At 48.7% G+C, this 22,501-nt stretch overlaps 2 protein-coding genes across 7 annotated transcripts in view; one reads left to right on the top strand and one right to left on the bottom strand.

The window, feature by feature from the left end:
* Positions 1-3,117: 3,117 nt before the first annotated feature.
* On the top strand, positions 3,118-8,193 carry CUNH11orf42 (chromosome unknown C11orf42 homolog). The gene is made up of 3 exons (XM_027115552.1): positions 3,118-3,487; positions 6,906-7,704; positions 7,970-8,193. The coding sequence occupies exons 1-3, from the start codon at positions 3,416-3,418 to the stop codon at positions 8,101-8,103; spliced, it is 1,005 nt and encodes a 334-aa protein (XP_026971353.1). The 5' UTR covers positions 3,118-3,415; the 3' UTR covers positions 8,104-8,193.
* A 222-nt stretch (positions 8,194-8,415) lies between these two features.
* FHIP1B (FHF complex subunit HOOK interacting protein 1B) overlaps positions 8,416-22,501 on the bottom strand; it is a 26,613-nt gene continuing 12,527 nt past the window's right edge. For 3 of the 6 annotated variants that reach the window (XM_027115547.1, XM_027115546.1, XM_027115545.1), the window contains exons 2-12: positions 22,049-22,377; positions 21,280-21,918; positions 20,747-20,905; positions 20,467-20,553; positions 20,093-20,260; positions 16,051-16,130; positions 15,632-15,837; positions 14,465-15,244; positions 11,806-11,984; positions 11,484-11,646; positions 8,416-8,949 (exon numbers count right to left, since the gene is read on the bottom strand). In XM_027115547.1, coding sequence (XP_026971348.1) covers positions 8,588-8,949; positions 11,484-11,646; positions 11,806-11,984; positions 14,465-15,244; positions 15,632-15,837; positions 16,051-16,130; positions 20,093-20,260; positions 20,467-20,553; positions 20,747-20,905; positions 21,280-21,918; positions 22,049-22,186 — 2,961 coding nt within the window. In that variant the 5' untranslated portion in view covers positions 22,187-22,377 and the 3' untranslated portion in view covers positions 8,416-8,587. Of the gene's footprint in view, positions 8,950-11,483; positions 11,647-11,782; positions 11,985-14,464; positions 15,245-15,631; positions 15,838-16,050; positions 16,131-20,092; positions 20,261-20,466; positions 20,554-20,746; positions 20,906-21,279; positions 21,919-22,048; positions 22,378-22,501 lie in introns of those variants that run through there. The other 3 variants (XM_027115549.1, XM_027115548.1, XM_027115550.1) reach the window with 2 other exon arrangements.

Raw genomic sequence — 22,501 nt, 5'->3', positions numbered from 1 at the left:
ATGTATGCAGTAAGATACTTATTACAACATTATCATAAAGAAATATAAAGAAATGCGTGACAGTCATGTGTCACACACACCATCTTTTGTCTTTCACCTCTGGTACGTGAAAAGGGAAATCATGTGCAGCCGATGTTCAAAAGCGGTGAGTTGTCTCCCTCCCACGACAGGAAGCCTCTCTGCTAAGGCACCTTCACTCCATGGTTGTGCACAACTCCCAAGGCAGCTGAGATCAAAGCTGTACCTTGTTCACTGCTAAGCCAAAAGTCCACCCACACAGACATTTACCTTTTGTTTTGGATTGAGATCGCATACATACCTTAGCATGCAGTGTGTTCAGAAGGCTTTTCCGGCACGCTTACTCCTCACTACCACCTGAGAACAATTATAAGCCCATAATCCCTTACCTATAATTACAAAATAAAACATCTCTGAAGAAACAATAGTTTTTTCATAACTTTGACCCAAAATCTGGCCTGACCCGTCATGATCATATTTATACTATTTATCTCACTTAGTGTGAATATTCATACATTTAGCTACAGAAATATTGATGCGTTTGATGACAGGGCACTACCCTCAATCTCACTGGGGTATTCCTTTATATATCATAAGGGCACAATATTCCCTTTCTAAAATCTGAAAAATTCTGAATTCCAAAACACATCCATCCCAAAAGGTTTCAAATAAGCGATTAGGGACCTATAGGATTATCCCTGTAGCCTGAGAGAAGTGAAGAGACTTGTTAGGGCTCTTGATCACTCTGAGGTCTTTGCTATCCAAACTATTCTGTACTGCCCTGGAGGCTCTTGCAGAGAGCAGCATGTTCTCCGGATAACAGCCCCTACCTGTTTGTTTCCCTGTGCTCTCCACTCTGGTCACTCCTCAGATATGCTGATAGGCTGTGCCTTTTTTCCCAGGGAGACGCCAGAACGTGCTACCATGGTGGCAAAACCCATGAACAGGATATGGCCCAAAGAGCCCAGGCCTTGGGCTCATCAGCTCCACCTAGAACTCAGCTGTCATGTGCTTTCCTTCATCAAATTTCAGTCTCAGACTCTGTGAGCTGAAAGGAAAGACGGACTCACTTAGAGAAGGGCAGGATGGAATTTAGGGAGCCTAGAGAATCATGGTATTCAGACCACAAAAGACAGAAGACAGAGGTATGGGCTTCTGGTCGAGGAGTTCAACAGTACCCAATTTCCCCTCCAAGCTCCCTCTATGAACAAAAATCTGAAAGAGAGCCTCATCTGATTTCACCAACAACTCATCATCCTTGCACCCCTATTTCAACCACCCCCTTCTCATTCTGGACCCCCTTCAGGATACAGATGTGCATCACTCTCTGCCTCTGTCTCTCAACAGCTCTCAACGTCTCTGTCCCTCTGCATCTGTCTCCTTGCACTGTTGGTCAGTTTTGCCCCACGTCTGTGTCTCTTGTCCTTGTCTCTGTCTACCTCACTCAGAATTCCTTTCTGAGGGAACAGAGGTGCCAGTTGTACTTTACCAGGTGACCTCTCCTTGTCAACAATAACAAAAAATGTGCTAAAGGGGCAGTAGGAGGAAGAGACTTGGTTTCACGTAACAGGAAGCTTGGGGTTTCCGGTTTGGTCTGTTGCAGCTCTTCTCTCATCCTGCCCATTTCCTTGTCACCACATCACGTTGTACTTCCACCTGGCACACACCCCTCCCACCACACTCAGGAGAGAAGAAGGAACGTGTTGATCTCTCCCTTCACCAAAAGGAACTACTAGTTAATGGTTAAAGCTGGAATCAGGCAGATGCAGATTTGAATCCCAGATCCTCCATTAACTCACTGTATGCCTTGCACTAGTTTATTTAACCTCTCTGAGCCTGTTAATTCACTTGTAAAATGGGGAAATGATAGTTCCTACTTCAAGAAGTTACTAAAAGGATTAACTAAGATAATGCATTCAAAGTGTTTGGAATAGCCCCTAACACACTCAATTTCAACAAATATTTGAATATTAATTCCTCTCCTGGAGCACAGGCCCATGCTCACTTGCCAAACCTTTGCTCAAAGACCTGATACCCAAACTCTCAGCTCTCTAGGAAGACCGGCCCTTTCCTGGGGCCAGTCACCTCTCCTTGAAGAAACTTTTCTTGGTAACACTCTCTCCCACCACGGTAGGACCCTTCCCAGTGCTTCATGCTCATGTCACCTCAGACAATGGTCCACTTTGTGGGATAACTCCACATGCTGGGCAAGGATAGGGGAGGATGCTCCCCACACACAAGGAGTCTTTGTGGGCACACAGGAGTGTAGTGGGAAAGCAGCTACTAGAAGGACTCTCTAGAGTGGTTCTTCTCCAAGGAAAAACCACTCTTCTCCAGCAAAACACCAGGTTGAGATCTCTGGATGGAGACGCAAGTGAAAGCCACACATAGATTAGGGCCATAAAGGAAGAGTACCCACTAGATACAAAGCAGCCTTGGAAAGGAAGTAGAGGATGAAGAAAAATTTCCTTAAATTTAGCTGGGTAATTTTGGCTTCCTGAAAGTTCTCTCCAGTTACTAAGGCAACATTATCCCAATTCGATTCTTATCCTCCACATTGTCACCACTCAGCATGGCACCCTCCTACACACACCTGGTTCTCACTGCAACTGTAACCCACTCATTAATAATGAGTTTCAACCTAGGCTGCACATGAGAATTGCCTGGGGAGCTTTTAGAAATCCTGATGCCCAGGCATACTCCAGACCAATTAAACCAGAATTTCTGGGAGTAGGACCCAAGTACCAGTAATTTTTAAAGCTTCCAGGTAATTCCAAAGTATGGCCGAGGTTGAGCGCCACTGCTTTGTTCTCAGTTTAAGTCCTGATCTATGCTTCTCCCATGTCCTTCAGGACCCCAATCCAACCTCACAAAGAAGTCATCTGCAACTGACAAGATAGCATAGCAAATTGCTTTAAGGAGGAAAGGCCCGATACTGTTTCCTTAAAGAACTCAGACAAAGAACTACCTACACACACACACACACACACACACACACACACACACACACACACACACACACACACACACACACACACACACACACACACACACACACACACACACACACACACACACACACACACACACACACACACACACACACACATACACACACATACAGACATATACAAACACACCCTAATGGAAACCTGCATCTACCTCCCCTAAAGCAGGAGAATGATTAGGTGACTAAAGAGTATGGACTCAGGTGGTGGGTACAGTGAGGCTATGAAAGCGACTGCCCTCTCCCCACCCAAGGCCCCAACACCCGGCAGGACCTCTATGACCTCATGCTGTAGTATGTCAGAGTCCAGGGCCTGGGGCCTCACCTCTATGGGCAGCTTGGGGTTTCTGCAGCAGCTACTGCCCTGCCTAACCCCTCCCACACTCCATCATGTTGGTTGGTACCCCTCACCTGTTGACACTGGATGAAGCTGATGCTACCTGGACCCTCATCAAAGATAAGGTAGGTAAGTAAAGAGGGCTAAAGAGGAAGTAACAAAGTGGGACCTAGATGGGTCTGAGCAGTTTATAAGTTGGAAGGAGTTGGAAGCCTAAAGACAATAATAACTAACATTTACTCAGTGCTGGCTTATGTGTGAGGCACTGCATTAAGTGCTTTGCACAGAGTGTCCAATTTAATTACAATTGCAAAAACAGTAAGAAAGGTTCCTTGAAAGACAATGGATAGGGAGCTATGAGAGCAGAAAAGAGAAGCGCTAAGTCAGGGGTAGACTTAGGAGGTCAGGAAGGCTTCCTGGAGTGAGTACATTCCAGCTTGGCATATAGGAGTTATTCACATGGAGGGAAGAGGAATACCTGGCACATAAAGGGTGCTTAATAAAACACCTAATGAGCAAGGGGCGGGGGTGTGTGTGTGAGTGAACAGTGTACTAGTTAAAGGCAGAATATATGCAAAAGCCAAGAGAGAAAGAAAGAAAAATGTAAATTAGTGAACTACAAATAGTCCTCTAGAACAGGGTTCAAAGAATTAGTGGTGAAAATGAGGAAGAAGAGGTATAGGGGCTGACGGTGAAAGGCCTTTTACGTTTTCTAAAGAACCTGAACTTTACCTTTGACCTCTTCACAGATATTCCCTCCAGCTTAACTTCCACAGAATGAGAAATTCGGGTTTTGAGCCAAATATACAGATTTCCAGGAGCAGGCAGATCTCAGCTCTGAGTTGCTGGTGTCCAGAAAATCCCACAAAATCTAGATGGACACTAATTTCTGATATTAGAGAATTTAGGGATCGGGTTCTGGTCAGCCTATCTGAAGGAGAGTGAATTTAAAGCATTTGCAGAAAGCAGCCCACCAAGTTTAAAACAATCATCTTAAAGCAGTAACTACCAAACTCAAAGCAGCCTTAATGGCACGTAGCTCCCATCTGCAATGGAGTAGCAGCTCACCACAAAGGTCAGCTTCCCAAGGAAGCAGAAAGAGAAGAGCCAAGGTCCTCCCAAGAATGAGAGCAACTAGTTAGAGGTTGGTCCTGGACTAGATCAATCAGAATTAGGGTGAAGTAAATGGGGTCTTTAACTATTAAAAAGCTACACCATCTCTGAGTATCAGAAAAACTCCCTGTCCTATTTAAATGGAAAATTGCCAGGAAAGTCAGGGTAGGGACATTAAGGATAAATCACTGGTAGTATGTGACAAGTTCAAGAAGTAGGATACCTTTGAGTAACCTGGTTTCCTCTTCCAGAACTGCTGATTTACTGGGCACTTTGTAGAAAAACAGAATGTGGCTCAAGGGCTCCCTATTCAGAATTCAAACCCGCCAAGGTACCTCCAGGAAGATAATCTTCCACCATCACTTTCCTGGGCTGCCCCGGGGAGAGCTGAATTTGCAGGCCTCTAAGTCCTCAGAAATTCTACCCAGAAGTGCAGTGGAAGCAGGTCGTGGTCTCAAATGATGACTGCCAAGAACACGTTCACCCTAGCATAGTGTTGAGTGCTTTATTTTTCCTGCTTTAGGATAACCACTGGGGCCCTCAGGGTAAGAATAAGGGCCTAATAAACTTCCATGGCAAATTCATGTCTATATTCTGAAAGAGAGTTTCCAGCTTAATCACCTTTTAGCAGAAATTTAGACCATAAGGAACATCACACTCCTGTTAGAGGGACCTCTCCTGGAGACGTTCCAATTCGTCTCATTTGTACAGAATCCTAGGCACCAAAGGAGCAGCTAGGCTGGGATTCTGAGGTTATATTTGATGATTATGCTTTCGCTGTCATGAGGCAGAGCATTCTATACAAAAATGCTAACCCACCACTGCTCTGCTCTCACCCCTGGAAATCCAACTGTTCTTCTCAGGGTCCTGTTCTTCAGACCTATGCCCCCACCCAAAAGTTAAATGTCCCATATCTTAGTGAAACAAAGGAGAAGGAATGATAGGAAATTCTTCCATGCAAATCAACAAAGAACACCAGTTATTTCCTTGGCTAGGTGACAAGACAGTAGTGACAAGCTATCTCAGCTTGTGTAAAGTCCAGACACAACTAGCTACGCCCCCCTTACGCTGGGGGGCAGCACTTCCAAAACAGCTTTACGTAGCAAAAAGCAGATCAACCTTAAGGGACCATTGGTGAATTCTACAAGAAAGCCAGTAAAGTGGGCAATGCCATCAGCAGGGGCACAGACACATGGGATTGGGGGTCTGGTGGAGGGAAGTAGAGCACACAGCATTTTAAGAATAGGACTCTAACGTGAAAGGGGCCCAAAGAGGGAACTGTGTATGCTCCTTAGCAGAACACAGAGCCAGAAGTCTCAGCCAACAATATCTTGGATGAGTCAAGATCATACCTAAGTACAATTACTAGACAGGATCTTACAGGGCTTCCCAGTTGGTCATGAAATTAAATTTTCCAGAACTGGGTTACCCAGCACAAAAAGGCCAGAAGGACAAAACCAAGAGGAACTGTAATCTGTGAAAGCCTACTGGAACTAGCATTACAAAGATGAGGCCTCAAATCCCTAAAAGAACTATCCTCTGAAGCTCGGGCAGAAGGTGTATACTAAGATGTTATAGACGCGGTGTGGACTTCCAAACATATTTCTGTGTAACCACTCTTGGTTAATGACATCACCCATGTAACCCTAATCCTTGAGGATGCCTTTTCCCACACCCCTTAAGTGACCGAGTTCTACTAATTCTATAACCTAAATACCTTCCCCCATTATTTTAGTTCAGGGCCTCACCATGTCTTGCCTGGAATTTTACAATACTCTTAACTGACTTTTTCTCTATTTTATGCCTTCCTATTCAAAATTAACTTTCTAAAATGCCTATCTGAATTGTGCCCCTCCTAACCAGAACCCTTCAAGTGGCTTCCCACTGTCCTCAGGATAAAAGTCCCATCACTTAGCACACACACAAGGCCTTGAATAATCAAGCTCCTGTGTGCTTGTCCCCTCCACACCCTACACTTAAGTAATATGAAAGTATACTTCCCTGACTATGCCCCTCTTAGTTTGTAAGTTCAAGTTTTTTCACTGGCTGTTCCCTCTGCCTGGATTGACCATTCTCCTACCTGGCTAATTCCTTCAAAGTTAAAGCATTACCACCTAGAAACTATCCTTGATCCTCTTCTATCAAAGACAAAGGCTGTTAAATCACATCTCATCTGCTCCACAGCTTGCTCTCTGAGCTATATCAGGACAAGAACAAAGTCTCATTTTTTAATGCATTCCCAGTATCTAGCAGTCTGGCACATAGTAGAGATTCAGGTTTTGCTAGAGGGAACTGGGAGACAAGCAGGAAGCACAACAGTTTGAGCACAGTGTGCAGTGACAGTGGGAGGGTCAAGCTAGAGTAGGCTACCAGGTAACTCCTAACTCTGACCCTAACTCAGTCCCTGACCTATAAACTGGCCACCTGCAGGTTACAGAGGAGCGCTTTGGGCCCAATGTAGTGGCAGTACCTTTCCTGTCGGATGCAGCCTGCTTTGACCTACTGGGTGTGCTAGTGAAACAGTCCCGCCCAGTCCACACCCGCCTGGCTCTGCCAGGTCGGCAGGGCCGGCGGGCACTACAACCAGTGGGGCCACTACCGAACCTCCTGGAGCAGGCAGGCTCTGAAGGTGCCTTTGCCCACTGCACTAGAGAATACTCACCAAATGGCCGGGCAGAGACAGCCTATGAAGAAATGCGACTGTTGGATGGGCAGCCCTGCCGGATCCGCTTACATATGGGTGGCCTGCGCAAGAAGGTGGCCTTCCTGCTGCTGCCACCAGGGCAGGTGAGCTTACAGCAGAGTCTTCCCTGGCTCCGAAGCACCCACAGCATCTACGTCATCTACCAGGTCTTCTCCTGTTCCTGGCTACAGCTGGGGCTGCTGCCTACAGCCCGGAAGCCCCAACTGCTCTGGTTACAGCGGTCACTGCCTATTGCCTTCTCCTGCCTCAAGTTTTCACTGCAGCCCAAGGGAGTGCTGGGACCACAGAAGCCCCTGATCAAAGACCCACTGCCCCATGGGGCCAGTTGGGTCAGACCCGACCTCAGCATCATGCCACCTCCAGCCCCCATGTCAGCCCCTGCTGATGTCCCCGAAGCTGCTGATGTGCTCTCACCTGGCCCAGCCCCACCTTCACCACCTCCCCAGGAAGGGCCAGAGGGCAGACCACCCAGATTCTCCTACAAGGGCCGAAACCCCTTCCGAAGGGGGCCCCAGATGCTGTCAGGTACTGCTAGGGGAAATGAAGATGAGAGGGATGGGATAAGGTAGATGGAAAGGGCGTGGGGTGTAGAGCCCAGGAGTGTGTGGGGCACCCATAACTCCACACTGGACCCTGGTGAGGGGGATGGAGTGAGGGAGCCAGGGGAGGGCGAGATGGAAGCGTGGTCCTGGTGAGGGGGTGGGTACAGCACAGAAGACCAGAGGGAGGGACCAGGGCGGCAGAAAGACAAGGGCATGAGTCAAGCTGTGGCTATCCCCAACCCTGGCAGAGAACTGGCTCTTCAGCCCCCGAAGCCCCGCACCAGGAGCCCAGGGTGGGGGCCCTGGGGACCCCGAGCGGCACTCCATGTCCCTGCCCCTGCTGCAGGGTCTGTCCTCGGAGTTCGACAGCGACGACGAATGAAGCTGAGGCGAGAGATGCAGGGGGCCAGGCCCCCAAGATCTGACAAAGGGATACTGGTCCCCAATAAACATCAGCTGCTGCTCCCCCAAACCATCCTGGGCCCATGGTGCTTCTTCCTGTAGGAGTGTGGAGGAGGAAAGTCCCAACGTTTTTCCCCAGGCTTCATGTCCCCTCACCCTCTAAAGGCATAAGAAGTACCTCAAAACCTTGGCATCGTGTCCTCGCCAGACAGAAAACACCCTGACCACTTCCCCATCCATGTACAACTTTCTTGGGGCCCCAGCCCTACAGAAAAAGCGTGGGAAAGAAGAATGAGCACAGAATAGAGATTTCCCTTTTATACATATTGCAACAAGTTCTCCAGAAAACATTCATCGGAAATAAATTAAAAAGTCCTCTTGCCACTGCCTCCAAACATAAAAAGGAGCCTACACCCTGGCCCCAGCACAGGCCACTCAAGGCCCTGATTGTCCATGGAAGAAAGTTAAGGATTGAGGGGCCCAAAGCCTGAGATGGGAGGGCCAGATCCCTCCTCTGAAGTATCCAACAAGAAAGGCGAGGTGACAGCGTGGGCCTGGGAGATGGCAGCCAACTCCTTGAGAAACTCAGGGAAAATGACTGCACAGTAGACAGCATTCTTGACTCGCAGAGCCTCACCTTGGCGGTCAGGGGCCCCACCCCGGGGGGGCAGGACCGGTGTTGATGCCCCAGGGGAGCCCCCACCTAGGCCAAGTCCTGTGCCGTCTCTCCCAGGCTGAAGAACCATCTGTGCCGCCTGCCGAGCCCTGGTTGGACTGTGTGCATGCCGCAGGAGCAACTCCCCCAAGGACGGCCTCCGGCTCTTCACTGGGAACAAACAGGAGTGTCATGAAGCTGCTGGCGTCAGGCAAAGTTCCCTGGCCTGGGAGAGGAGATTCCCCTCCCCACGCACCCCCACTCCCCCAGGGGCATGGACCTCTCCACTAGAATTCTTAACACCAAAGTGCTGCCTGCCCAGCCTCCTTCCCTCTATCCAACCTCCCCAACAGCCAACCATCATGCTCAGTCTTTAGGCAGTCAACCCTTCAGATACTTCATTCCCAGACAAGACCCCTCCCTTCTCCAGGCCCCTTCACCTTGAGGGGTTCTCTTACTGCGCCTCCCTTTCCAATCACTCTTCTACCATCACCAAGCTCTTTCTCCTCAGTCTGTAACATGCCCTTATTCTTGCTGCCCAGCACCCTCCTATACTAGATGGGTCAATCCTCTAGACATTTCCTCCTTCCCCTGCCTATCTGTAACACCTCACCCACACCCCTGCTCCTTCAATACCCACAGGTGCTACATATGCAGTCATAGTTCAGTGACTTTATCAGATCTGTCACACACCACTGTCCCTCCAAGTTCTGCTCTCCTGTGCCACCACTTGGCCTTCCACCAATCCCTCTCCGACATCCACCAAAGCCACCCTCCCACTGGTTGTGGCCAGACAACTTCATGTCAGCTTAGACTCAAATGAACCATTTAAAATACTGCCTTCTCTTCTCTAATTTCCTTCCTCCTAGATTGCTGGCTCTGGCTCTGGTCTTGGCCCTGTCCAGGACCTAGGGCCTAGACTCTAGGGATCTAGTCTCTAGATCATGAATCCATTTCCATTCTCGACCTCTAATAATGGCTACAGAGATATGCTAAACAGATATATTAGATTTGGCATTCAGAGCCCTTTACAACCAGGTTCACACACTTCCTCGCACCTCTTCTAGAAACTCTCTACACACTTCCTCCCACCTCTTCTAGAAACTCTCCCTGCTTTGGCATCCACACCTATGTGCTCCTCCTGGAACCCTCCAGGCTCCTTTCATGCCTCTGTAGCCCCTTCTGCCTTAATTTTGCTTTCCTCAATGTTTTCATCCTTGGCCTAATTTCCCCATCCCTACCTCTCCTCTAATTTGCCCTCCACTAACTTCCCATTTTACTGCTCTATCACATTGCATTTTAATAACTTGTTCTCATGTCTTCTACCTCATACATTAATCTGTGAGTTTAAGTGCTTGGACTCTGTCTTATTTACCTCTATATCCCTGGGCCCTCCACAGTGAACATAGTACCAGGACTGTGGAAGCAAGAAATAATTCCTGGTACTGGACCATGAGGAAATCATGCTAAGGAACTTCAGCTGGGCCTTCACAGCTATCTAATAACCCTTCTGGTACTCTCTTCCCAACCTATACACTTTCCTCCTTAAGCCCCCATCTCACCTCTGCTCTCTTGCTCAGCATATTATTTTGCCTCCTACTTCAATTAGCAAATAAAGGATGACTTCAACTCCCTAAAATTTCCCTCCACACCTCAAAACTCCACTTGTACGTAACATTTCCTCCTTTGATCTCTCCTCACTTGCCTCAAAGGGGGAAAAAAACTTTCCTGTGCTCTGGATCCCACTTACTTCCACCACCATTGGGACCTTGCTCCCTCAGTTATGACAATCCTCTAGTCACTATCTAGACTTTCAGCTTTTTGAAAGCAAAGATCACATCTTGTACCTCCCTGAGTCCCCTGTATCACAGACAACAGCTAGCACATACGGCAAGCACTCAGATACTTGTTGATGAAAGATCTAAATTTAGAATATCATGGTCATATTTAACTCTTCCTTCTTCCTTATACCCCACAACCACTCACCAACCTCTGCCAGTACTTCCTTCCCATTTCCATCAAATTCTTCCTTTCTATTTCCACTATTCTAATTCAAGCCTCACAGGTCACATCTGCATTATGGCATAAGCCTCCCAATTGCTCTTCTGACTTCATTTTCTCCTAGCTCCAGTGCAACTAGCACATGAACTAACACACTTATCTCTCCATTCCCAGATCTAAGAACCTCCAATGGTTTCTCACTGCCTAAAAGTTTACAACCTCTGCCTAGCCCAACTTCTACGCTGAGAACAGTCTGCTCTGACCAAATCTTTCCAACCTTACTACCAACTGTTCCACCAACTTCCAAATCCCCTGCTCCAACTAAACAATTCATGCTGTCCCCTGAACAAAAGAATAAAGCCATCCCACTCCTTTGCCTACCCAAGTCCTACCCATCTCTCAAGGCCCATGTCAAATGCCATGTCCTTTACCAAGCTTTAACAATATCTCAACCTAGAGGCTCTTCTGTCCCCTTGCCCGTCCCCAACTTCTAGAGTAGTTTTTGCTGGTACTGTTGGTTTGGCTCTCAGTGGACAGAACTATGTTTTTCCTCTGCCCAGAAACCTGAGGACAAAATCAAGACTCTACTCTCTGCAGCTCCCTAGTTCCCGGTGCAAGGCTTCAACCTTAATAAGAAACTCAGTTAACCTGAGCTAATTAGTTGCCTAGGGAGGACAGGGAGGTGGTGGCAGGGTACGCCTCACCTAGGGAATCAGACCGGCGGGGGGCAGATCCTGCCGCAGGGCCCTCCGTCCAGTCCAACTTGCCACGGGCAATGAGGTACTTCTTGGCTTTGGATAGCAGTGCTGGGAAGTCCTCCTGGGAGGCTGCAAAGCTCTCAATCTTATTCTTCACAGAGCCCAGCACCTATGAAGCACAACTTCATGACATTTCTGGGTGGCTCTAGACAGACATAGTCCTTTCTAGCCCCGCTGGGCCTATTCCCAGCCCCCCCAGGGCCACTCCAGCTGTGGGCCTGGCCCACCATGGAGCCTGGACGCACCCATGCATGCATGCATCGCACACCTGCAGCAGGGACTTGACACTGGGCTGGAAGACCATGTTGGTGTTGAGCAGGAAAGAGCGGAGCAGGGGCTGGGGGTGACAGGCCAGCTGGGCCACCAGCCCCGTCAGCAGGAAGTTGACATAGACGGAGTTCTGCAGCATGTTCTCGAGTTTGGCAAAGAGCACAGCCATGAAGGGGCCTGGGGTGGGGTGGGTGGGCACAAGGATACAAGGCCTAAACACAATGCACATCACACGCATTCCTCCCCAAAATGAAACCCCCCACCACCACTAGATGAAAATTATTTGTGTCAGAAAATGATTTGCATGTTTAAATATCCTGTGACCACCTATTCTGGAGGAGATAAAATGGCAGACACCACATGGACCCTCAAGAGGCCCAGATGCCAGCTTTATACACATTCTAGCTGAAGGGCCAGACCACAGGCTCTGGATCAGACAGACTTGGTTCAAACTTTAGCTTTACCGTTTACTAGTTAAGTTACTGGATGAATCAAAACTCTCCAAGCATAGTTTCCTACTTGGTAATATAAGAAAATACACCCACCTCATAAGGTTATTAAGAGGATCAAAGAGATACTGATACACAGCATTTAGGCCAAAGTCTAGCAAATTATAAGTATTCAATAATAACCATAAGCTATGTAATATCTCTCAGTTTTTTAAAAAGCTTCACCCAAGAGGACAACTGAAGAAAGAACAAGTGAGAAAGTGATTAGACCAAAAGAAGAAATCAGGTTACATACAAGACAGGGGATAACACTAGACCTGAGTCAGAAATAAAGCAAGAAGCAAGCATAGTGAAGGCAAAGACGGTGACTAGATTGGTCAACTTAAAGTTAGGGGAGGAATCTTTGGAGAACCAAAAAAGAAATCAGGTCTGTTCAGGAGCGGGGAACCAAGGTGGTGAAATAGAATCTGTAGGGAAAAAAGAGCTTAGTTCAGGGCCAGAGAAAACTGATTCAGGACAGACTCTTTGGTGGAAAAGAGGATGGCAGAAGGGATTAGAATGATCTTCCGGGAGAACTGGCCTCAACTGAGCCAGATCACCAACACTAGGACTGTAGAACCACCACAGTCTGTCTGGTCAGGGATTTGTCAGGGAGAGGGAGTGTGCCTAGGAACTGCACTAAGACTTGAGGCAGGAGAACAATGAAGGGCAAGAGACACTGAATCCTGAGAAAGATCCTAGAACATTCTTACTCCACATGCACATGACTAGCCTTAGCTCTAAAACAACTCTAGCTTAGCAGGGTCCTAAGATATCCCATAACTTTGTCCTTCTCATCTCCGGGGACTTTTCTGCAAGAGAAAAAGCTCAGATGAGTTTAGAAGAAGAAAAAGGACAGAACTTCAAATAACGCTTCAAGAAAGTGGTAAAACCTGCACACCACCTTCTAGTGGTCTAGAGAAGGAAAGAGCAGAGCAAAGCCTAAATAAATGAAAAGACATATTTTCTGTAGTCTGCAAGAGAGTTGTCATTACTCCAGAGCAAAAGGCCTGATGCTGTGCAAGGCCCAGCTAGGGCATGTACTGATCAATGCATGATAACTTGACTGCAAACAACAGGAAGATATGCAGGTACCTTGGTCAACTTGTATCCGCCATGCACCCAAGAGATGATAATCCTAAACTACCACATGCTGAGTTCTCACAATGTACCAGCATCATAGTAAGTGATTTACACACAACAAAGACATAGATGGAATGCTAACTCAAGGTATGTCTAGTCCAAAGCACTATACAGCTTCCCAGAAGTGGCTCCCCACCAATCCCCAGCGTGGGGTGTAGAGTAGGGACAAGAGCCAGATGAGGGTTGGGCTGGGTAAAGCTGGCTCTCAAACAAAAACAAAGAGGAGTTAGCCCAGGCACTCAGGCCAGATCTAGCTCCAAGGTCTTTTGGAGAGACCAAAAGAACTTAGCCAGGGGGCTCAGGGCCATGCTTTGTCATTTGCCCTGATAGAGGTATTTCACTGATCTAATTTACCCAGAGAGAGGTATTTCACTCTATCTGCTTCAGTTCTTACCACTAACCATAAACCCTTAGAAAGTCTTACTGAGCAGTCAGGGCAACCAACAAGGTGCAAGGATAGGGAACAGGAGAAACTTGAAGCTGAGCCCTTCTCTAAAGAGGCTGGGAGAAAGGAGGCCAGGGCTGAAGAAGAGAAGTATAGCAGAGAGCTGACCCTGGCCCACAGGAGAGCTGACAAGAGACCCAACACCCAGACAGATATATTGGTGGGAACAACATGGAACAGCATGATTTATAGGTGCCTCACATACAGGACAGCACATATGTCTTCCACATGGTTCAGATGTATTGCTGTGATTCACCAGGAAACACCAAACACAGAATATCCTAATCACACATCCCAGAAAATGGCCAGACTGAGGAAGAGGAGGAACATGCATAAAGGACAGACATACAAGACTCAGACATAAGTCAATACTCAAACCAGCACAAGCATGGAAGACTACAGACAGACACTGAGACACAAGTATGACATGATATGTATCTGGAGGGGACCCAGGCAAAATGGATGAGGAGCTAGGCAAGTACACAGGAATGACATGGGCAAGAAGTCTCAGAAACCAGCACAAACATGTGGAGAACATGCAAAGAGTACACAAAGGAGAAGACCTAGGCTAAGTAGCTTACCAGTGAAGGGCTGGCTTGGCAGCTGGCTGAGAGTCCGCAAAGGGCTGCTGAGGAAGGGGCCAGGGGGCTCAGGGGCACAGGTGAAGCTTTCGTAGGCCTCCTCCTCCTCAAGAGGTAGTGAAGGCTCTAGAGGGGGCTCTGAGCCAGCGCCCCCATTGCTCAACGCCACCTCCAGCTCCCGGAGCTCCTGCCCAAAGCTCTCTAGTCCTGCCACGCCCTCGGAGGTGCCCTCTAGTAGTTCCCCAGCTCCCTCCTGTGGCACCCGACGAACCTTCTTGGCCCCCTCAGGCCATGGTCCTGGCACCCCATTGAGCTGGGGAGGGCGCAGGTGGCCAGGGCCCTCCCTCACACCCAGGGCCAGCGCCCCCCTCCCCAGTTCCTCCACCTCCCCTTCCCCTGCATGGCCCCTGCCCTCCTCAGGCAGTAGGCTGCGTTTCTTAGTCCGGGAGCCAACAGGACTGGGCTCAGGAGGGGGCCGCTCGCCATCATAGGGGGCAGACCAGGTACGGCAGGCTTGGACACAGCGGTCCACACCAAGGCGCGCCTCACGCAGATACTCCAGGTAATTGTCTTCCAGCTCACCGGGCTCCTCCACAGGGCTGGGCCGTCGGCCAGGGCTGGAGGCTGGGGATGCAGCAAGCCCCGGTGAGCGAGGAGCTGGGGCTGGGGACTCGGAGCCACCCAGGCTCTGCTGTCGCAGAAAGAGGGCCAGACGAGATGGCGTGGAGGCCCGGGGTACCGTCACCACAGAAGAGGAGTCAACGCTTGGGCTTCCAGGGCCTGCAGAGGGGAAAACACATAAGAGAGATCAAAGAGCCAGAGGTGCAGGAGGAAGGATGGGACACCTTGGGTAACTAAGAGAGAAGGCAATGAAGCAGAAGAAACATGGGACTGATTCAGACAGCTGACTCTCCACCCCTCAAATTAAGCTTTTCCTCATCCACCACCCCCTCCTCATTACCACCAACACCACAAAAACAACGGAAATAGAAGAGTACAACTGGAGTGAAGAAAAGGAACAGCTTTGCTCAGAAGCTAAATTTCTTTGGTGGAGTTAAGGATCCACCCTACAACACCCCTCATCAACCTCCCCAAAGATGGAATGCCACTCATGGCCACCTCCCTCCTCCCACCTTCTTGCTAGCTCCCCCAGAACCCGGGCCATACCCGTCGTGTCCTCCCTTCTCCCTGCCTCTCTGCTAGGCCCACCTCGTGCCCACGAGGCATGCTCTGGACGAGGTGGGCTGGAGGCACGGTGCCGACAACAGCGTGGAATTAAGGAGAGAAACTTGTCTGCTGCTCGTCCATATAGGTCCACATCGCGCACAGCTGGCTTCTGGCTCAGCATCACATGGTTACACGGGACAAGATACCTGGGAAAGACAGCAGAAAAGGGACACAGGATAGATCAGGAAGGAAGGACAGTGCTTGGGAGAACACCAGTGGAACTATATGGCTAAGCCAGGCTTTGAGAGGACACACACACAAGCAACCCCAATGCAACCCATCACCCCAGCAATGCACAAGGCCCTGAGGGCCCGGAGGGTTCAGGATCAGCCATCCCTCAGCCCTGCCCCCACAGGTACCTGAGAACCAGCTGCAGCAGGACATCCTCACAGCTGAGGTTCAGTAGGGTCCTGAAGAGACTCAGAGAGACCATGCAGAGCTGGGGGGGGGGGGGGGGGGGGGCCTCCATAAGAGCCCTCTCCCCTCCAAGATGTTTACCAAATGGAAACCTCCCCAACCCCAGGCCCAACCAACCTCTCCTGGAGCAATGATGGCACAGGGCCTGGCACAAAACAATTATTCAAATATTAAATAAATGATCACATGATCTTTGTGGTCAAGACTTCATTATTCACAGATAGGAACGAACCACATGTCAGATTTAATGTATTTCTATAGACCATACACATGTCAGCAAACTCTCTGGCTATATACACCTGGCAGCAGAGATACCAGCAATGCTTAAATGGAATGAATACCCATGAAGAGACTCCAGGAAATACTGGGACTGAGTGAATGACTAACAGGAGACAACAGCAACGTGTTAACTAAGGGAATGCCGGTCAACAGACTATAGCAGCATAGTAACTGAACGCCTACCAACAAAAAACCAGAGGGAACCTGGAAGAATTCCAGCTGGGAAGTGGGTGGGGCTGTGAACAAGGAGTCTGAGTCACCTCTCCAACACCAGTGTCTCTCTCAGAAGGTAGGATAAAGAAAAGTTCAAGGGCAGCTGACAGGAAAAGAAAAAAATAGGTGGGTCCAGAACAAGGGAAACTTTTGTTTTAGAAAAGTAAAAAGGGTGGTTCACGTCTGGCTAGATGAAGAGAAGAGACACATGTAAGCACTCCCTCACTCCTATGAATCCCCGAAGCACTTTCTCTATACTTCCCTTACGGCAAGTATACCTTGAGCACCCTGAAGACAACTATTGGGTCTTAGTCCAGGGCACTACCTGCACAGTCTAGGTGCTCATCATTAACTAAATGACTGTGGGGGAATTACAAGCCAATCATGGGACTTCCCTGGTGGCACAGTGGTTAAGAATCTGCCTGCCTGTGCAGGGGACACGGGTTCGATCCCTGGTCCAGGAAGATCCCACATGCCGCGGAGCAACTAAGCCCATGCGCCACAACTACTGAGCCTGCGCTCTAGAGCCCGCAAGCCACGACTACTGAGCCCATGTGCCACAACTACTGAAACCTGCGTGCCTAGAACCCATGCTCCACAACAAAAGAAGCCACCACAATGAGAAGCCCGTGCACCGCAACGAAGGGTAGCCCTCGCTCACCCCTAGAGAAAGCCCACGCACAGCAATGAAGACCCAACACAGCCATAAATAAATAAATGAATACACACATACGTTCAAGGAAAAAACAAAACAAAACCAAACAAAAGCCAATCATGGTGGGAAAGAGATAAGATAGCAGTTCCCATTTTAGATAGCATGGATGTTTATCCTAAATGACCATTTTAACTAGCAATGAAAACATTCAGACTCACTGAAAGATTGTGTGGTAGGTAGAAAAAATGGCCCCTCAAAGATGTCCTGGTCCTAATCTCCAGAACCTGTAAGTTACCTTACATGGCAGAAGGGACTTTGCAGGTCTGATTAAGGTTATTAAAAAATTTAAGATGGGAAGAGTAGCCTGGATTATCCAGATAGGCCCACTCAAATCACACGAGTCTTTAAAAGCCAAGAACCTTTCCTAGCTGGGTCAAAAAGGAGAGAGATCTGAAGCATGAAAGGGACTCGATCCACCACTGATGGCTTTGAAGATGGAACAAGGGATCACAAGCCAAGGATTTAGTTGGTCTCTAGAAGATGGGAATGGTCCTCAGCTGACAGCCAGCAAGAAAACAGGAGTCTCAGTCCTATATCTACAATTAAGTAAATTCGACCAATGATCCCAGTGAGCAAGGAAGCGGATTTTCTCCTAAGGCCTCCAGAAAGGATGCAGCCCCGCTGATGCTTTGATTTTAGTGGGGTGAGGTCCGTGTCAGATACATGACCTACAGAACTGTAAGATAATAAATCTGTGTTGCTTTAAGCCACTATGTTTGTGGTAATTTGTTATGACAGCAATAGGAAACTAATACAGATACGCAGGCTAGCTAGCCAGCATGATTCACCTTAAGCCACAAAAGTTGGACTATAGCAGTTACAAAGTCAGGCCAACAGAATCAAGCTTAAAAGGGCTAAACAGGGGAAAGGAAAGCACCTGCATGTTTAACATGGGCATCCTAAAACCAGAAGAGATTTGGTTCCTCCAAGAACTGAGAGTCAAGAATAAATAACCCAAAACCATGAAAGGCTCCTGAGACCAGGGGACCAAATGCAAGACTAACAGAAATATATGCTGAAGACTAAAGACACTGAGGGAGAATCAAAGAAGTTAGGATAAGATTAAGACAAAAGCAAGACGGACAGAGCCCAATACAGGAAGAAAAATCAAATCCTAGGAAGGAAATCAACATTCCCAAAACATGCACAGGACATTCCATGAGGCCAAACAGATTTAAGACCTTGGTCGAGCTTCAGCATAATGAGAAATAAAACTTTTTCAATGCCTTTGTAAAATTAAAGCTTTGACATCTCTTCCCTATCAGTTTATGACAATAATTCTTAACCCAAGGCATGTATCATAATTACATTTTGGAGTATTATAAAAGTACACATGCCTTGGGCCTACTCCCGAAGATTATAACTCAAGAAATCTAAGGCAGAGCCTAGAATCTGTTGTTATGGTTACTGTCATTTTCAAATTCTAAAGTGTACACTTGGTTCAGAAACACTGGTCAAATCAGAGTCAGTCTAGAATATCTCATATACACCCTAACGTAGCTTCAGAAACCTCAACTATACAAAACATAGCTATCCAGGAACCTTACTTACCTGGAACCCTACTACCAGGTACCTCGGTTATCTAGAACAGTTTTCTAGAACCTTTAGTGATCTAAGAACTTCTATTTTAAACACAAGGACCCAGAGAACTTCAATTATTTATAATAAAAGAAGGAAACAAAAATGGTTGACGGAGCCAAAATAAATGCCATAAAGTCCACGGCTAAACTAATGCTTTACTCCCCCAGAAAGACTTCGGGTCTTTATGACTTAGAAACAATTTACTCCTATTTTATATACATTTCTATTGGTTAAAATCTAAACTTCTTACCATGGTCTACAAGGCCACACATGATCTGAACTCACCCACCTCTCCTTCCCTTCTCCCCTTTGCTCACTATACCTCCAGTCACACTGGTCTTTCATTTCCTCAAATACATTTCATTTCCTGTTCCCCACGTATGTACTTTGCATGCATTGCTCCCTCTACCTAGACTGTTCTTCCACTTGCTCTTCAATAGGCTAACTCCCTCATGACCTTTAGGTCTCAACTCAATGTCACCTCCTCAGAATGGTTTTTTTGACCACTCTACTGTTTCCTAAGCACCCTGTTGGGTTTTTTTATAACAATGACCTCAATTTTCAATTATTTTGGTTATGTGTTTACTTGTCTACCTCCTCTATGAAGGAAGCTCCATGAAGTCAGCAACCACTGCTTACCATTATATCCTCAGTACCAGAGAACAGTATGACATATAGTGAACATTCAATCAAAATGTTCAGGAAGAAGGAACGTAAGTAGGTAGGCGGGCAAATGGGTGCCCCAAGTTCTATAACTCTACAGCAAATCCAGAGGGAAGAAAAGGTAAACGTACTAGTAGCAGCTGGATCACCTATCAAAGCAGACACAAAGCCTGAAGAAGTGATCTCAAGTCACCCAGAGCAAGTCACAAAGCGCTACACAGCTGAAGAGAACCTCAGGTCAACGCTACATAACAAGTGTCACACAATGGCAACACCTATGGCCGTGACGAGCAGCTGAAGTCATCCAGAAAAGGTAACTGTGTCCTAGATTTGTATATTACAAAAGCAGGAGGCCACATTAAAATTGTACCCAAAACAGTTAAAAGTTTAATACTAGAAAGAAAATGCCACCTAACTTTGAAGTGATTGCTGGAGACAAAGGCCAAAGAAGGGCAGGAACACCCTCCCAGAACAAAGGTCGGAGAGAGAAGATGGCTCACCCAGGTAAGCCAGGACAGAGGTAGGGGCCATACCCGGGAGTTGCTGCCAATACGGGCAACAAGGGTGTCAAGGATGGTGTGGGTGTCATGCCGGTGTAATAGCAGGAATCGCAGGAAGGTACGGAGCAAGGCAGGCTCTGAAATACTCCGTAGGAAAAGTTCCAGATAAGCGGTACTGGCAATCATCTCCTCCACAGAGGTCTGGACAAAGAAAGGGAAAGTTTGGAAATTTAGGGCTTCCCCGCACATATGCTAAGCCATTTTCCCTAAGTTCTAAGGAGGTACCAGGAGCAGACAGGGAAAAAGGGAGGAGTACCCAGCCCACTGCCACCCACATTGGTCCTGGCATTGAGGTTACCACCCCTCAACCTAATCCCTTAATCTGCCTTGCCACCCATGACTCTCACCTTGTGCAGGGCAGGGCCCATGACAGGCACCAGGAACCCATTATGGATATAATCTACCAGCTGCTTTTGCACTAGAGGGTGAGCCACCTGTAAGGGTGCAAGACAGAGGACGGAGGATTTTGAAGGGGGCCATTGTCAGGAAGGGAGCAGAATGGTAGAATACAAATAGGCACCCTACCCCCAAGCTGAAAGAAAACCAGAACTCCAGGGAATGCACCCCCTCCCACCCCATCTCCCCAGAATGACCAAAGGCCAGACCTCCTGGGAACCCCAGTCCCACCTGAATGACTGCGTTGCAGAACTCTAGGGAACTCATGAAGAGAGCAAGGGCTGGCACCCCCAGCCAGTCCTCCCGTCGCAGGCAGTGCCAATCATCTCCTGGAACTTCAATCTTTCGGGGCAGTGAAGAGTACAGGGCACTCAGCCCTGTGGCCAGCACCTGGGGGCCATCCCCAAGGACAGGTTACCAAAGACTCAGACGATATAAAAAAGGGGAACAGGGAACCATTAACCCAGAGTTTTTATGCGAGTAGGGGTAAGAGTTATTACCAGAGCAGATATTTAGTTACCCAAGGTGCCAACACATCACCTGGGAACACTGGCCCATGAAGAGCCTTCATACTTGCCTTATCCACCTAAGCCCATGTTTCATCCCCACCCCAACTCCAGGTGCTGCTTTCAAACCCGGGGGGGGGGGGGAGCTACTGCCTGAAGGAGAGGGCCCTGGTACATAGTCCCTCCACAACTCCTGGACAGGAAGGTGCTCTCCCGTGCCTACACCATACCCTACCCCCCATCCCAGGAGGTGCTGACCGGGCAGAAGTAAGAGTGATCTGCGATGTAGCGGCCCACGGTGGGACTTCCAGCTGATAGAGCCATGAGCAGGAGTAGGGCATCACGGGCCTGCTGGCCCAGGGTGCCCTCTCGATGGACAAAAGGTACAAGGCGAGAAAAGAGGAGAAGACGGGGAGCAGCTCCGGGCTCAGGAGGTGGCTGCAGGAAGAACTCGAGCAATGAAGGCTCCCGGGCCAGACACACGCACAGCTGGCTGAGAAGTAGCACCAGGCCTTCATCCAGTGCTGGGCTACTGGGCACAGGGCGGCCACAGGCATCCAGCAAGATCAGCAGAGCCTCACGAACTGGACTATGCCTCAACAGTGGCTGGCGAGCTTCGCTCACTAGCATCTCAAATAGTTTCAGTTGCTCAGCCCGCCGTTCCTCAACCCCATCCCCAAGCTCATCCCACTGAAGCTGCCACGTCAACACACGGGTTAGCAGATCCTCGCGCAGAGCAAACTCCAGCAGGGGCCCAGGAGCCGTGGGAGCCGAGGGCACCGCACGATCCTCCGCCAGCAGTGTCAGCATCTGGTAAGTGTGGTTGCACACAGCACTGAGATCGTCGGCTCCCCCAGGAGCTGCCCTAGGGCCTTGCCGCTCCAGAATTCGCACCACCTGGGGAATCAGGACAGATAAGAGAAAAAAATTTAAGATGATCAGGTGACTAGATGGCAAGGTGAGAGAACAAAGAATGTTAGGACTTGGGCAGCCAGCAGACTGGGACCTTTAGCATATAGTCTCCTACCTGGGACCAGTGATTCTTGAAGACCATGAGGCAGGTCTCAGGGTCAGCCATGACAGGAGTCTGCAGACTGGCCCCTTGTGGTACACGATGCCCAGGGCCCCGGGAGGCCAGTCTGCTCAGCCAGTTCATCCTCTCCATGAGGTAGGCCGGGCAGGGCCAGTGGCCAGAAGGCCACACTCTGAGAATTTGCCAGCCGGAGGCTTTCTCTACTTGTGTCTCTAGTCTGCTTCATCCGGTCTGTAGGAGCCAGTAACTGTCCATGGAGCCAGAAGATATACCAGGCTGGAGTAGTGAGCTCAGAGGTCACTGCCCGATCCAGACCTACAAATCTAATTCAAAGAGAAAGGATGGAAGAGGTTAATAGAAGTTTGCCTCTCTCTACCGCCCAGCAGGAAGAACTCAGAACCACCACTCCACTGAGAACTCCACACACACAGTCAGCACCTTAAATTC

This window comes from Aethalodelphis obliquidens, unplaced genomic scaffold (genome assembly GCF_003676395.1).
Source record: "Aethalodelphis obliquidens isolate GAN/ISIS:26980383/991018 unplaced genomic scaffold, ASM367639v1 scaffold14, whole genome shotgun sequence".
Taxonomy (NCBI): Eukaryota; Metazoa; Chordata; class Mammalia; order Artiodactyla; family Delphinidae; genus Aethalodelphis; species Aethalodelphis obliquidens.
The sequence above is the reverse complement of the archived record's forward strand: the minus strand, read 5'-3'. Positions and strand labels throughout refer to the sequence as shown.